Source organism: Oncorhynchus mykiss, chromosome 11 (assembly GCF_013265735.2).
Source record: "Oncorhynchus mykiss isolate Arlee chromosome 11, USDA_OmykA_1.1, whole genome shotgun sequence".
NCBI lineage: Eukaryota > Metazoa > Chordata > Actinopteri > Salmoniformes > Salmonidae > Oncorhynchus > Oncorhynchus mykiss.
Genome location: NC_048575.1, coordinates 34,405,580 through 34,421,963, shown reverse-complemented (window position 1 = coordinate 34,421,963; position 16,384 = coordinate 34,405,580). Strand labels below are relative to the sequence as shown.

At 44.7% G+C, this 16,384-nt stretch overlaps 1 protein-coding gene across 17 annotated transcripts in view; it reads right to left on the bottom strand.

Annotated features, from left to right (window-relative positions):
• LOC110535604 (sickle tail protein homolog) overlaps positions 1 to 16,384 on the bottom strand; it is a 243,719-nt gene that overhangs the window by 5,594 nt on the left and 221,741 nt on the right. For 12 of the 17 annotated variants that reach the window (XM_036935332.1, XM_021620705.2, XM_021620697.2 and 9 more), the window contains 12 exons: positions 16,246 to 16,350; positions 15,593 to 15,651; positions 11,408 to 11,568; positions 10,861 to 11,036; positions 7,867 to 8,003; positions 7,416 to 7,563; positions 5,912 to 6,413; positions 5,549 to 5,756; positions 5,149 to 5,387; positions 4,658 to 4,807; positions 2,609 to 2,737; positions 802 to 885 (listed from right to left, as the gene is read on the bottom strand). In XM_036935332.1, the coding sequence (XP_036791227.1) occupies positions 802 to 885; positions 2,609 to 2,737; positions 4,658 to 4,807; positions 5,149 to 5,387; positions 5,549 to 5,756; positions 5,912 to 6,413; positions 7,416 to 7,563; positions 7,867 to 8,003; positions 10,861 to 11,036; positions 11,408 to 11,568; positions 15,593 to 15,651; positions 16,246 to 16,350 (2,098 nt within the window). The remainder of the gene's footprint in view (positions 1 to 801; positions 886 to 2,608; positions 2,738 to 4,657; positions 4,808 to 5,148; positions 5,388 to 5,548; positions 5,757 to 5,911; positions 6,414 to 7,415; positions 7,564 to 7,866; positions 8,004 to 10,860; positions 11,037 to 11,407; positions 11,569 to 15,592; positions 15,652 to 16,245; positions 16,351 to 16,384) is intronic. The other 5 variants (XM_021620696.2, XM_021620709.2, XM_021620700.2 and 2 more) reach the window with 4 other exon arrangements.

The window sequence follows — 16,384 nt, the reverse complement described above, 5'->3', positions numbered from 1 at the left end:
TGTAAAGGCATGCGTTTGGGCTTCATACAACATGCCTTCATAAGGCCCACATAACCATACAACATGACTTCATATGGCCCATAAAACATGACTTCATAAGGCCCATATAACCATACAACATGCCTTCATAAGGCCCATAAAACCATACAACATGACTTCATAAGGCCCACATAACCATACAACATGACTTCATATGGCCCATAAAACCATACAACATGACTTCGTAAGGCCCATAAAACCATACAACATGCCTTCATAAGGCCCATAAAACCATACAACATGACTTCATAAGGCCCACATAACCATACAACATGCCTTCATAAGGCCCATAAAACCATACATAACTTCATTAGGCCCACATAACCATATAACATGCCTTCATATGGCCCATATAACCATACAACATTACTTCATATGGCCCATATAACCATACAACATGACTTCATATGGCCCATATAACCATACAACATGACTTCATAAGGCCCATAAAACCATAAAACATTACTTCATATGGCCCATAAAACCATACAACATTACTTCATAGGCCCAAATAACCATACAACATGACTTCATAGGCCCATATAACCATACAACATGACTTCATAGGCCCATAAAACATGACTTCATAAGGCCCATAACCATACAACATGACTTCATAAGGCCCATATAACCATACAACATGACATTTGTAAACATTCCAAGGCACGTTTGGAACTTTGGATGTCAAGATGAATGTTAGCATAGTAAATGCCCTGAGATTTTGACTATGAAGTTTTAGAGGTGAAAATATGGTATTCGTACCCCAGGGCTCTGACGAAGAGGGGTGGTGTTCCCGTTTTCATCCGCGTTGGGATCTTTGTCCTCACGAGTGTTCTCAGAGCTCTGCTAGGAAAGTTCGTGAAGGGACAGCATTATTGTGCAATTGCACTCTATGGGTGAACTCTAACTTGGATTCTCTCTACTATGCAACACAGCATAGTAGTCCTACAAGGCATACTTTGATTGAGTTTCAAGATACGTGCTTATAACATATTAGATACCTTATAGGATCATACATGCAGGCACAAGTGAATAGTTATGGTATGTTATGGCTATTATGTAAAAACCTTTAAAGGGACAATCTTGGATTCAAACAACAACAAAGCAGTCTATATATCATTGATTTAAAAGTTTTTAAAAAATGATCTACCAATCCCAAACGAATACTCTAATCTGAGGTATAGACTGACACCCATTCTACCAACAGGCTAGCTAACATAATACGTTCAGTGTTGCATGTTTCTATATATTCTCAACTTTGTTGTTGGTTTAAAAGAACGTTTAATCAATCATTCCCATTTGGTGAGTGGAATGCAACGTTGTATGTCTGAAAATGTGTACGCAGTAATAACATGACCAATGCATTGCTGGTGTTTGAGCTGAACATTTTGTTTACCAGGAAAAGATCATATCTGACCCTCAGAATAACTGGATATCTCATACAGTCCACGTACAATATCTTGTGACATGGTTTCTGAGTGAGTTAGAGAGGAGCATGAGATAAAGAGTGCATCCCAAATGGCACCCTATTCCCTTTGTAGTGCACTACATGCACTCTTAGGAGAAAAAAAAGGGTTCTAAAAGAGATCTCCAGCTGTCCCAGGTAGAACCCTTTTTTGGTTCCATGTAGAACCCTCTGGGAAAAGGGTTCTACAGTGCATGGAAACAAATAGGATTCTACCTGGAACCAAAAATAGTTATTTAAATGGTGCTCCTATGGGGACAGCCGAAGAACCCTTTTAGGTTCTAGAAAGAACCTTATTTTCTAAGAGTTTATTTTTCAACCGGGCCAATATGGCTTTGGTCAAAAGTAGGCGAATAGGGTGCCATATGGGACATATGCACTGTAGTTCCCTGTTCTCCTGTGGACAACAACCACATTAGGCATCTGTTTGGGTATTAACAGTAATTAGAAGATAAGAGTTAAAGTTATATAGAGATTCAGAGCTATAGTAAGGTGTCATTCCCAAGAAATAAGTAACGTAAAGACATTGGTCCCAGTGACCTAAAGTAAACCAAGTCTGCAAAAACAAGTCTGTAACCTAGGCAACAAATAATAAAACCTTGTTCCCCTCAATAGCCAATCAAAGTACTTTCCTATAGCAAAGTCTATAAGCAAATTATTATTTAAATAAAGGGCAGTTATTCCCAAGAAACAGACAAGACCATTCGATTAGGTCTGGATGCAAGATAAAGGATTAGTTTATTGATTGGATCAAGCAAGACAAACATAACGCAATCAAAAATCAGTAGCAACAAGACACCATTCATTTGTTGGATACACACAATTACACTTTTCCAGACATTTTCTGCAGACTTAGTCAGAGAAAAACAAGTCCAAGCCATGAGTTCCATTGAAATCAAAAAGGGAAAAAGAGAACAAGTCAGAATCAGAAGGGATTTTGGGTAGTGGAGTTGTTACAGTACAGATCTCTTGATGGAGGTAGAAGCAGGGAGGTGTGAAAGGCACAGAGGTGGTTAAGGTACAGCCATCGATCGTTAGCTGACGTCACACAGTGGACAGAAGCAGGCAGTTAGGCGGACGGCTAAACGGCACCACGTCCTTTACCTTTTTCTCTTTGAGGGGCAATAAGGCCCCGGGTCTTAGCTCTCTGATCTGGGGCTCAACTCGAGTAGGGTGTGTCTCTAGCACACTACTTTTCACCCCTACATCCTTAACTGTGCACTTCTGGAAGACCTGGGGAGTGAAGATATGTTAGGGGATTAGGGTTTAGGGCCCTGAGGGCCAGAGCGTAACTATACCTGCCATTTGTGAAGTGATGGTCTATTAGAAACACCTACAGTCGTGGCCAAAAGTTGAGAATGACACAAATATTAATTGTCACAAAGTTTGTTGCTTCAGTGTCTTTAGATATTTTTGTCAGATGTTACTATGAAATACTGAGGTAAAATTACAAGCATTTCATAAGTGTCAAAGGCTTTTATTGACAATTACATGAAGTTGATTTTCAAGACCTCTGCAATCCGCCCTGGCATGCTGTTAATTAACTTCTGGGTCACAGCCTGACTGATGGCAGCCAATTCTTGCATAATCAATGCTTGGAGTTTGTCAGAATTTGTGGGTTTTTGTTTGTCCACCCACCTCGAGGATTGACAAGTTCTCAATGTGATTAAGGTCTGGGGAGTTTCCTAGCCATGGACCCAAAATATAAATGTTTTGTTCCCCGAGCCACTTATTTATCACTTTTGCCTTATGGCAAGGTGCTCTATCATGCTGGAAAAGGCATTGTTCGTCACCAAACTGTTCCTGGATGGTTGGGAGAAGTTGCTCTCGGAAGATGTGTTGGTACCATTCTTTATTCAGGGCTATGTTCTTAGGCAAAATTGTGAGTGAGCCACTCCCTTGGCTGAGAAGCAACCCCACACATGAATGGTCTCAGGATGCTTTACTGTTGGCATGACACAGGACTGATTGTAGCGCTCAACTGGTCTTCTCCGGACAAGCTTTTTTCCGGATGCCCCAAACAATTGGAAAGGGGATTCATCAGAGAAAATGACTTTACCCCAGTCCTCAGCAGTTTTTCCTGGAGAAGTGGCTTCTTTGCTGCCTTTCTTGACACCAGGCCATCCTCCAAATGTCTTCGCCTCACCTGCCTGCTGTCATTCCTGAGCAAGTTCTGTACTGTTGGTGCCACGATCCCGCAGCTGAATCAACTTTAGAAGACGGTCCTGGCGCTTGCTGGATTTTCTTCGGCGCCCTGAAGCCTTCTTCACAACAATTGAACCGCTCTCCTTGAAGTTCTTGATGAGCCGATAAATGGTTGATTTAGGTGCAATCTTACTGGCAGTAATATCCTTGCCTGTGAAGCCCTTTTTGTGCAAAGCAATAATGACGGCACGTGTTTCCTTCCAGGTAACCTTGGTTGAAAGAGGAAGAACAATGATTCCAAGCACCACCCACCTTTTGAAGCTTCCAATCTGTTATTCGAACTCAATCAGCATGACAGAGTGATCTCCAGCCTTAACACTCACACCTGTGTTAAGGAGAGAATCACTGACATGATGTCAGCTGGTCCTTTTGTAGCAGGGCTGAAATGTAGTGGAAATGCTTTTTTTGAGGATTCAGTTCATTTGCATGGCAAAAAGGGACTTTGCAATTCATTTCAATTAATCTGATCACTCTTCATAACATTCTGGAGTATATGCAAATTGCCACCATACAAACTGAGGCAGCAGACTTTGTGAAAATTAATATTTGTGTAATTCTCAAAACTTTTGGCCACGACTGTAGACTACCCGGCAGTTAAGTGGAGAAAATGCTTCTCCTAAAGTCACTGAGCCTGGTGCTGGTTTGATACGGCTTGTATACTATTAACCTAGTGCTGTGGTGGCCGAATGGTTAAACTTTCTAGGGGTAAGACCATGGCTAATTCTGATTTTGTAAAGGACTGCATCCATCCTCTGCCAAGTGAAGGTAACCCAACCACCAGGAAAGGAAGGGATAGAGGACCCACTCCCATAGTGAAGGAGAGATAGAATAGTCATTAGTGTGGATGTATTTCCCAGTGGTCCTATTTGATCAATATAGTATTGTATAGTATGAAGTATGTGTGTGTGGGAGTAAATGTACAGCAGCTGTTGGATGTATGGGTCTTACCTGCAGCTCTGCCATGATTTTGTCCCCCTCGTCGTCCTCCTCCTCGTGGATGGCTGAGGCAGCAACGGGGGCAGGGGTGGAAGGCGTGGTCTCTGGGGGGATCTTGGTGGGTTTGCGCTGGGCAGCTGGGACCTCAGCCTCCTCTTCCTCCTGGTTTAGATGGGAATGGGGGAAGCGGGTTAATAGCGACATTTAATATGACTCAAATACTAGCATCACTGTTATTTACCACAAGAGTCAGATCAACATAGCCCATTCCAAGGTATATAAATGATATTGCTTTTAAATTGCTTGATAAAACTGTCCTTAAACTGTCCCCTCTCCCCATGTCACGTAGAAGCCATGTCTGTGGTTTACCACTCGCTCTGGTCCAGAACGTTACGTGCAGCTTGCTGATGCTGAAGTCTGTGTTTGCAAGCCACACGTGATGCCCTGGACCAGTGCTAGTTGACCGCAGACTAGCCTGCAGCTAGACGACATGACGGACTGACCTGTCCCGAGGCAGACTCATTCCTGCTGGTGTAGACCACCTCTCCAGACCGAGTGGTGGTCATTCCAGAGCTGGAGAAGGTCTTTCTGGGCGGAGGAGGGGGAGGAGACTTGCTGGCCTCCAAGCTGACTTTGCCCACTTTGTCTGTGGGCTTCTCTAGTACCGGCTTGGGGAGTTTCTCAGGACCAGCAAGCTTGGCTATGGCTGGTTTCTCTGAGCTGGGCTCAGGCGGAGTCTCTTCTGTAATAGACAAACACACACAAGGTCAACAATAAGGCCTACATGAAAATTACAAAAGGGTCATTTTCCTGAAGAACAAAAAAAAGATGTCCAAAAGTATTTTTTATAGTAGTGGAATATGTTGAGTGTGTCAGGTAGTTTCGTAAAATAACTCTCCCTACCCGTGGTTGGTGTCACAGGCTTGGGGGAATCCACTTGGTCCTCCAGGGCAGCAGGGGTCACTGCAGAGGCCTCCCCCTCGCTCGGCACCTCCCTACAGGGGATGCCCTTCATCATGTTGGCCTGGGCCTCATCCAGGATCCTCTCAAACTCCCTCCCATCATAGTGGCCCATGTTCTGCCTCCGCTCCTCCCACTCCTTCTCTGCTGCCTGTGGAGGGCAAGAGAGAGGAGGGAAGATTGAGAGAGAGAGAGAGAGAGAGAGCAGTGGAGGGAAGAGAAACAGACATTTCCCCTTAGGGGAAATCTGATATGAGATGTCACAGATGATAGATTGAAACGCACTATAACTTCCATAGGGCTTACCTTTATAGACATGGCCCTGTTTTTGCTCTTGCTGCTCTTGGTGAGAATCTCCTCGATGAAGAAGTTCCCTGTCCCATTGCTGCCGTTATTGACCAGAGCCTGGGTGGGCAGCTCTTGGTTGGCTGAAGCAGTGGCAGCAGGGGTCTTCTTCTGCTGTGCAGGGCTTCCCCCCTGGCTGGAGGGGTTGGAGTTGGAGGACGAGGCGGTGCCTGTGGAGCCCTTGGCTGAGCTGGGGGAGTCCCGGCCCTGGCTGTGGGTGGGGGTTATGGGGGGACTGGGCTGGACCAGCAGGGCTGCAGACTGCTGGGACTGCTGAATGTGGACCGGAGAGCTCTGGACGTGGTGGATGACCATAGGGCAGGAGGGCATGACCACCTCAGACCTGATGGAGGAGATCTGGGGCTCGGGCAGGGCCGAGGGGGAGGCTGGAGGCTCCGCTGGGGGGTCTGGGTCCACCATGGTGCTGGTGGCCGGGCTGCTCTCTATTGGGGTTGTAGCACATCTGTAGGGCAGAGAGGGACGGACAGACAATATTAAGGTTACTTTCCCAAAATCCTGGTAGCAGGATTCTGGAATATGTGTTCACTCCTGGAATATTCCAACCAGGATTTTTTTTTACATTTCCAAGTGGATCCCCCCCCCCCCCCAGAATTTGGAGAAAGTTTGGGAAGGTATACTGAGCACAAACACTAGTTAATCCAAATTGCAACAATTGGTATCCCACTAAGGTAATACATACCTATGATGACATATGCCATGGAGCCATGAACGAATGCTTCAAAACTCCTAACCTCATAACACAGAACAGTGCATACAGAACTTTGGAGTTTGATAGAAGTACTTTACCGCCCTGGCTTGTCTAGCCTGAAAATACTATAAATCTCACAAAGTGGATTTGGCCCAAATCCAACACCAAAGTGGGTGTAATCATCTCTGACATGCGGGGAGAGAAGCTCACTAAGAGGACGAGGTAATATAGATGAGTTTGGCCGCATGGTGCACCCTGTGTAAAATTGATGATGTTTATATTTCTATTAAAATGGGGTGCTGCAGGGAGTCGCGTTGCGGAGCCAACCTCACGCCAGCGTATTCAACGGTTAGCGTCTCATACACTATTATCATATGCCCGACTTCTCTGGAAACTTCTGTTTTCCATCAACTCTCTCTTAACCGCTCCCCATCACTCCACGACGCCGGGCCATCAAGTTTTTTACATTTCTTTTCACTTTAATTCACTTCATTTACTTTGATCTGACCTTTATTTTATTTTTATTTTTTGTCTTGTTCTGGCTACATTCCATTTCTCTACCCTTCTTTTTCAAAGTGTACACTCCTCCTCATGGATTTAAAAAATAATGAACTGGTGTGAGGAAAGCTTTCACCAGTACAATGCTTTTAAATGCACGAGCGAGGTAGGAACGAGTGCACATTTCAGGTGAAGGGTGGAGAATCGGAATGCCCCCCCCCAACCCCAACCCCAACCCTCCCTCCCGGGTTCGTGTACCTCCTCAGACTGCTGAGTGTCTCCGTGAGGCACTTGACTCTCTTCAGCATGCTGTCCAGTTTGTGGGGCTCCTCTTTGAGGAACTTAACTGCCTCCACCTCCACCCTCAGGACAGAACGCATCCTGGTCTGCAGTGGCGGGAACTCTCCTGAGAAAACATGTCAAAAAAAATATATACACTAGAAAAATATATATTATAAAAATTCTCCACCACCCTTCATTGGAGGACAACTTTATTAATGTAGTGGAACGCGACTGCTATTCAACAAAGAAAATGCACCTTTTTCTAGTTGTAGTTTTGTGTTACTCAGAAATGATATTATCTTACTTATTACTTTACTTGTAACTGAAAACCATAGCACATGGAAACCTATGGAATCCATGGGCAATGCACATCATCTAAGATATTGTGTCTGTTTAAAGTAGACTACACTGTACAGGCAGTCTTTACCTCTGAGTCCTGCCAGAGACTCTCCCACTTTCCTGAGGCTAACGGCCCCCTCTTCCACATGCTTCAGTGTCACAGCTCTGTGAGCCCCCGCCGAGCTGGTCTCCCTCTTCAGAGTGTCCACGTAATGCTCCAGTTCCCTACACACACACACACACACACACGACAGAGAGAGCGAACATTCACAACACCACTCCTAATTGGTATATCACTCCTCACCTCTCCACTATACGAGCTGATGTGTGGTGAGGTTTGTGGCACAACTGCTTGCCGTGCATCACCCAAGTGGTTGCCACCCATTGGTGGGTGGATGAGGTGAGTTTCCCTCTTCCCTCGCACCATCAAATCCCTGGCATACTGGTGATGCCGACGTATCACCATAATAGACTTAAGATTGCATGCTTGATGTGTCACCAGAAAACACTGACTGCACACCAACACTAGAGGGCAGACAATACTAATTTGAACCTTATTGGCACACAGCGAGCACCAGTTTGAGCTGAATGACAACTGAAAAGTGAGAGGGCAAACAGATCAAATCCAACAATGTTCATATTCTAAAAACCATCTGGGCCGTAGGGACGTCGGCCCTTTCACCTTAATGACCAAAAGCGGACATTCTCAGTCAAACCACACTGCACTTCCTCTGTGGGAGTCCGCTCCGACTGGATTGGGTTACTTCCCAAAACCTCAACTGTGTCCACATGGAATCTGGGCTTATTTGTGCAACAACTTTCTTACGTAGAGTCCCTATTGTTTTGATAACGCTGTACTCTGTATTCTAAGCAGTCGACTCCAAGAGGAAATGTGTTGGGTAGATGATAGCATTGTGTGGCGCTCTGAACTGCAGGTGAACAAAACATTTAGATTCTTTGTGACCGGATTCCCTTGAGAGGAGTATGTTTTTTTTTTTTGTACAGCTGCTGTCAAAAGAGAGTTCCTCTTATGTGAAGAGCCTCTTGATGATGACTATGGAAAAATTCAACTGAAGAGCCGGCGGGGGGGGGGGGGAGCATCTCTTTCTTCTTAAGATAACTTATACAGGACTTTAGAAAGTAAATGTCTATAATGTGAGTCGATGAAATGGTGCAGCATTAGAATACACTTCTAAAGATGGCTTGACAAACATGCAAGATATCCCAGGGATCATCTATTTGAGGAAGCTTAATGGGCACTCAACTCTCTCTCATCTTTCTCTATTGCTCAAGGGTAGTCGAATCACCGGCTGAGTGCTGACAGCTGGTTCAGATCTAGACTCCTTGGCAGGCTCGTGATGACTGGTGAACGGAACAGACTGGAAATAAATAGGAATGACCAGGGACAGACTGACCCCCCCCAGTGGGCTAAAGATGGACCAACCCATCTGGCTTTTGCATGAGCCGCCCTATGGCCAGTCGGTTTCGAGCCAAGAAATGGGAATGCAGGAAAACCATGTGTTCAGAACTACGGAAAACCCTATAGGTCTGCTGACATTTGTGAAAAGTAACGCAAAACACAACACCTCCACTGTCCTTCGTTTGAAATCCTCCATGTTAGCAGCATCCTCATGTTACAGCTCCTTAGATTTAAAGGGCCTTGTTGCAGTAGTGCCAATGATAAACAGTCCTATTTCAACCTTGGTCGTTTGTCGCCTCATTTCTTCCCAAAGTATTTTTTTTTTTAAGGAGTCCCAGACTCACTCTCCCAGGTCATATTAAATTGGGTTTTCTGTCCGGAGAAGAAGGCTGCGTCTTTTCACACCACAGTCCCCCCCCTCAGCCAAACAGAGCTCATTAGCTAGCCTTATTTAAAACACTACTGCAGGCCTTTGCTGAGTAAGACCTGGCAAAGCACCAAGGAAAACACTGAGCTGAATCCAGCGCTCAACGCCCTTGCGCATGTCTGATTCCCCAGTAGACCAATGTTCAGGCAACGCTCCTATCGTGATGGAGATCAGGGAATATGTTTACCACTGTCTACCCAGGCAGCACTCTGACCTTGCCTGTTAAACAACAGAATTAAAAGGATTAAATTAATGTTACCTATTGGCAAGCTGCGATGAGTGAATTAAATTAAGAGAATGCTGTGAATAATTGCCTGCCCAGGCTGCCTGGTCTTATTGTTCAGTGACTGCTGGGCTCCAATGAGAGACAGACATTGTCTGCCTGTTCAAACCTGTGGGCAATTTGGAGGGTGTGTACTTGCAGTTGCCAATAACACCTGGGTTGTATTCACTAGACTGTAAAACCCGTAACTTGTTTTTATGGCATCTTACCGGCAGCCTTACCTGTAAGTTGCTGTAAAAAAAAAAGTACAGTATGTTACCGTAAATTTCAAATAAACTTTGCTTTAACATTACATTACTGTAAAGAAGAGTCCAAATCCCAAGTGAGGTTGACTCCTAAGTAATCAGAATACAGCATCATACTGTCCCTTACATCAATAATACCTTATTCCGGCTCTAAAAATAAAGTAACTTTTTGTATATTTACCGTATTTTCACTGCAACCAGTAGCCGGGACATTTTTTACAGTGTAATGAAGAACCCTCTGATTGGAACAGTGTAATGAAGAACCAGACAAATGGCTATACAGAGGGTTATTCAAATAACCGATATAAAAAGGTTCTCCCCAGCCAACGAAAAGGGTTCTCCTGCAGCAGTGCTTCTCAATTCTAGTCCTGGCGACCCAAAGGGGTGCACACTTTTTGTTTTTGCCTTAGCAGTACACACCTGATTCAAATCATCAAAGCTTGATGATGAGCTGATACTTGGAATCAGCTGTGTAGTGCTAGGGCAAAAACACAAATTCAAACCCCTTTGGGTTCTACAGGGACAACATGAAACAATTTTGTACTAACAAGCATTTTTTTGTTTTTGTTTTAGAGTATCATCTGCACTACTTAATATAACCCAGTAAAAGACATTCTAAAGCTGTTGTGTGGTAGTCAGGAAATGGGATTCTAGTGGTCGGAATGGTTGTTGATGTGTTTGTTGTTGACCCGCTCTCTCCCTCTTACTCTAGCTGGTTGAGTACTCTCTCCTCCAAGCCCAGGTACTCGCGTCTGTCCTCCTCCACCAGGGCTCTCTGTCTCTGGACCGGGTCTTCCAGATGTTTCATGGCCTCCGCCAACTTTATGCTGATCTCCTGCTCAGCCCGCTTCAGCTGCACACATAGAGCCTCCTGGTTCTGGAGCTAGGTAACACACACATGAATATACACACGTATACACACACACACAAATCTCAAGGAGCGAACACCATTCTTTGATTGTATCTGGGGGCATAATTCCCTTCCATTGATTAATGAGAAAGAAAGAGTTTGGTTTCTTAACCAATCCAGATAGAGGGGGTGGATTGACAGCTGATTGACAGCTGATATCAAATTGATAGCCAATAAAAGTAGATAGGGGCTCCGGAGTGAAGTTTCCCCTAGGTACAGATCTAGGATTAGCTTCCCCTATCCCAATCCTAACCTTAACCATTAGTGGGGGAAAATGCAAAATGGACCCAAGATCAGAGTCTAGGAGAAACTTAATCCCACTCCTAGAGCATCACGGGTGTTACCTGCAGCTGTCTCATCTGATGGAGCTGCAGCCGAAGGTCCGAGACATTCTTCTTGAACTGGAACAGGTTGGCCTGAAAGGGGGCAGAGCCTGGTAGTGCAGGGGTGGAGCCACTCTCAGAGGGGAGTGCGGCACTTTTGGGTGCTAGGATAGGGGAACCTCCTGAATGACATCAAATCAAATAGCCACATTTAAAAACCCCTACAAGCTAGTCAGTTCTACAAAGGCGATAACAAAACTGCACAAGAAAACAGAGTTGGATAGACGGCTCACTTTCCATAAAGATGAGCCCTCTAGCCAGCTTTATGAAAACTGATTTACAACAATGGAATCAAAACAATAACCAGTGTGTGAAAATGCATCTAAACCCATACCATTGAATTATTCATAACGTAGGCTATGCTGTAAGCATCCACAAGTACAGGAATCTCTTTCGCAATGTGACGGAAACTTGAGCAACACTGCAGGCTTTGGAGGAAATAGGCAATACATTACTCCTTCATTAACAGAAAAGGAAATATCACACAGTCAAAAGTGCACAGGCACGTTAAAATGTAATTCCTCCCCTCCTCTGCGATTGAAAGGAGGGAGTAAGGTTCTCGCTCCTCCTTTTCACCTTCTGCCTTCTGTCTGTCTACATCCCAAATACCATCCTATTCCCTATGTAGTGCTCTCCTTTTGACCAGGGCCCATAGGGAAGCAGGTCATATATAGGGGCCCTGGTCAAAGGTCGTGCACTATATAGGGAATAGGGTGTCATTTGAAACGTAACCTCTGAGTCATTGGCCTGGCTAGCCCTCGCCTCACACATCTCTGTGCTTCCTGTGGCGCCTGCCCACAGAAGCACACGGCTGACCCCCAAACTCACCATATCTACAGTGCCTTGCGAAAGTATTCGGCCCCCTTGAACTTTGCGACCTTTTGCCACATTTCAGGCTTCAAACATAAAGATATAAAACTGTATTTTTTTGTGAAGAATCAACAACAAGTGGGACACACATTTATTGGATATTTCAAACTTTTTTAACAAATCAAAAACTGAAAAATTGGGCGTGCAAAATTATTCAGCCCCTTTACTTTCAGTGCAGCAAACTCTCTCCAGAAGTTCAGTGAGGATCTCTGAATGATCCAATGTTGACCTAAATGACTAATGATGATAAATACAATCCACCTGTGTGTAATCAAGTCTCCGTATAAATGCACCTGCACTGTGATAGTCTCAGAGGTCCGTTAAAAGCGCAGAGAGCATCATGAAGAACAAGGAACACACCAGGCAGGTCCGAGATACTGTTGTGAAGAAGTTTAAAGCCGGATTTGGATACAAAAAGATTTCCCAAGCTTTAAACATCCCAAGGAGCACTGTGCAAGCGATAATATTGAAATGGAAGGACTATCAGACCACTGCAAATCTACCAAGACCTGGCCGTCCCTCTAAACTTTCAGCTCATACAAGGAGAAGACTGATCAGAGATGCAGCCAAGAGGCCCATGATCACTCTGGATGAACTGCAGAGATCTACAGCTGAGGTGGGAGACTCTGTCCATAGGACAACAATCAGTCGTATATTGCACAAATCTGGCCTTTATGGAAGAGTGGCAAGAAGAAAGCCATTTCTTAAAGATATCCATAAAAAGTGTTGTTTAAAGTTTGCCACAAGCCACCTGGGAGACACGCCAAACATGTGGAAGAAGGTGCTCTGGTCAGATGAAACCAAAATTGAACTTTTTGGCAACAATGCAAAACGTTATGTTTGGCGTAAAAGCAACACAGCTCATCACACTGAACACACCATGCCCACTGTCAAACATGGTGGTGGCAGCATCATGGTTTGGGCCTGCTTTTCTTCAGCAGGGACAGGGAAGATGGTTAAAATTGATGGGAAGATGGATGGAGCCAAATACAGGACCATTCTGGAAGAAAACCTGATGGAGTCTGCAAAAGACCTGAGACTGGGACAGAGATTTGTCTTCCAACAAGACAATGATCCAAAACATAAAGCAAAATCTACAATGGAATGGTTCAAAAATAAACATATCCAGGTGTTAGAATGGCCAAGTCAAAGTCCAGACCTGAATCCAATCGAGAATCTGTGGAAAGAACTGAAAACTGCTGTTCACAAATGCTCTCCATCCAACCTCACTGAGCTCGAGTTGTTTTGCAAGGAGGAATGGGAAAAAAGTTCAGTCTCTCGATGTGCAAAACTGATAGAGACATACCCCAAGCGACTTACAGCTGTAATCGCAGCAAAAGGTGGCGCTACAAAGTATTAACTTAAGGGGGCTGAATAATTTTGCACGCCCAATTTTTCAGTTTTTGATTTGTTAAAAAAGTTTGAAATATCCAATAAATGTCGTTCCACTTCATGATTGTGTCCCACTTGTTGTTGATTCTTCACAAAAAAATACAGTTTTATATCTTTATGTTTGAAGCCTGAAATGTGGCAAAAGGTCGCAAAATTCAAGGGGGCCGAATACTTTCGCAAGGCACTGTACATCCCAAATTAGCACCCTATTCCCTATGTAGTGCATTCCTTTTGACCAGGGACTTTAGGGCTCTGGTCAAAAACAGTCCATTGTATTGGGAATAGAGAGGCATTTGGTACGCAGAACATTTCAAATCACTGTGAGTAATGGGAGACAGGAGACGGGTTCGCCCGCCGTCGAAAACAACCGCCAGTCATGTCCTCTGGCCTCGGAGGCGGTCAGACTGACAAGATAATTACTCTTTACATGCTATGCCCTCTGCAGCCTGCACTGACAGTAACTCAAGTTGAATAAAATGACGCTGTTCCTCACTTTCAGAGTGTGTTAGTGTGACCTTTGAACACCGACAGAGGTCGAAGAGTGTCTCTCGGGCGCTTGTTGTGGGAGTGGCACTTTAAGTTCCAATGCGGTGTTGTAAGCCACTGAAGTCCCTTAGCGGAAGTGAAAAAGTCCCTGTCCAGTGTCGGAACAATGAAAAGAGTGGAATGTTGCGAGGAAATGAGAGAGAGAGAGAGAGCACTCTAAGCTCCCTCCAAACAGAGTAGATCTACATCCCAAATGGCACCCTATTCCCTATATAGTTAGTGCACTATAAAGGGAATAGGGTGCAATTTAGGATACAACCATAGTACAGCCCTGCTGTGGGGCTAAGGAACACACTGCTATTGTCACTGTGTAATCCCCCTCCAACATTCACCACAGTCCTCTCATAGTGGATGACAGCAGCACAGACCTGAAGTGCAGGTTCGGAAGAAAGCAGTTCCTGTGTTTTACTGTCTGCGTACCAAATGGCCCATTGGGCTCTGGTTAAAAGTAGTACACTTTTGAGGGAATAAGGTGCCATTTAGGATACAATCCACTGTTTGTAGACTGAGGGTGTTTTTGTGATGGAGATTATGAAGTAACAACAAGAGAGTCTGAGGAATCAAGAGAAATATGTAAATTGTTCATGCATTTGATGCGGGGGAACGATAAACGAAGGGAAATCCTGTGAGACATGAACAGTCTTTTTGGTGTTGAAGAGATTGAAATTCCCTCACACACACACACACACACAACGTGACACAGCAGATTGTATCAGCGTGGTGTAAGAAGAAGAAGAAGTGTATCGCTAAGATGTAAGGAACTGCTTCGGCAGCAGACAGATAAATACCGCTCTGTTTTCCTTCCGCCGCCCTCCAGATTGCATTTCTTTTATCGAACCCACATCTGCGCAGACTGTTAGCCAGACGAGATTGAATCATCTTGGCGGGGATGAAGAAATAATACACTGCTCTTGTTTTTCAGCAGCACATATTAGGTTTGCTGTTTTTGTATGAGAAGAGTGGATTTGAGGGGGAATATGGGGGACTTGGCGAAGAGTAAAGTAAGCTGGTCTGTGACTGACTCACTGACAGTTTTAGTGGAGTGGTAGGGGAGAGCATACGGCAGACTGTTGAGTGACATTAACATGAGAGACTTGTCTGTGCAATGCATCATGGGGAAAACGTGGATATGCAACAGAAAACTGTATTGTGAAGTAGATCATGGGCTGCATCCCAAATGCCAACCTATTCCCTACATAGTGCACCATTTTTTACCTGGCCCCATAGGAAAGCTCATAGGGCTCAAGTGAAAAGTAGGGCACTATATAGGGAATAGGGCACAATGTAGGGACACAGTTCATGATGTGATACATGCAGAAGGGTAATAGTGGTCCTGACCTGCACTGTGTGCACTCTGAACCGGAGACGCTTGTCTTGATGTCTTCATGGGTCGTTCGCTACACACACACGCACGCACGCACGCACGCACGCACACGGAGACATAGAGTGAGAGAAAGAGACCTATGAATTCTGTTGAATCACGATATAAGAGATTCAATAAAAAGCCTGGGCACTGTCCTTCAGTTAGGGTTGATACATATTAGTAAAAGCCGTATAGACAGCCATACGTATGGTTGGGTAGACTGACAGAGGGACTTGTTAACATGATGGCTGTTAGGAGCAGTCTGTTCCCATAGTAAATCCTCCCATGTTCATTCCACTCATCGTGCATTCATTGAGATGGTTCATTGTAAACCCAAGCAAACACAGTTAGCACAAGATCTCCACAGAGTAGGTTGAAATGCAAAGGTCAACTGCAGCCATATCAACCTATAGAGGCAGCCATTTTGGAGAATAAATGGAGATAAGATCAGACCCCTTGTGCACCCTATTTCCCCCTGACAATGTTCTGTTTACCTAGGCTGGCTCAGATGGCTAAAAGTGAGAGCTAGTTTATTTGCGATTATCTTTTCCCACTTTGGCTGGGGCAGCCTGGGCTTATCTCGGAGAACTCAATGTCCCAAGCTGCCTCACTTCATCTTCTTGCTTACCTGAGAGCCTCGTTGGTGCCACTAGTGTTTGGGGACGTTAAAAGTGCATGCTGAACAAGACCAGTCAAGCTGGCAATCTGTTGCTCCATAGCCTTCATTCGCTCTCTGCAGGAAACATCAGAATATCAAGCTTTTAAAA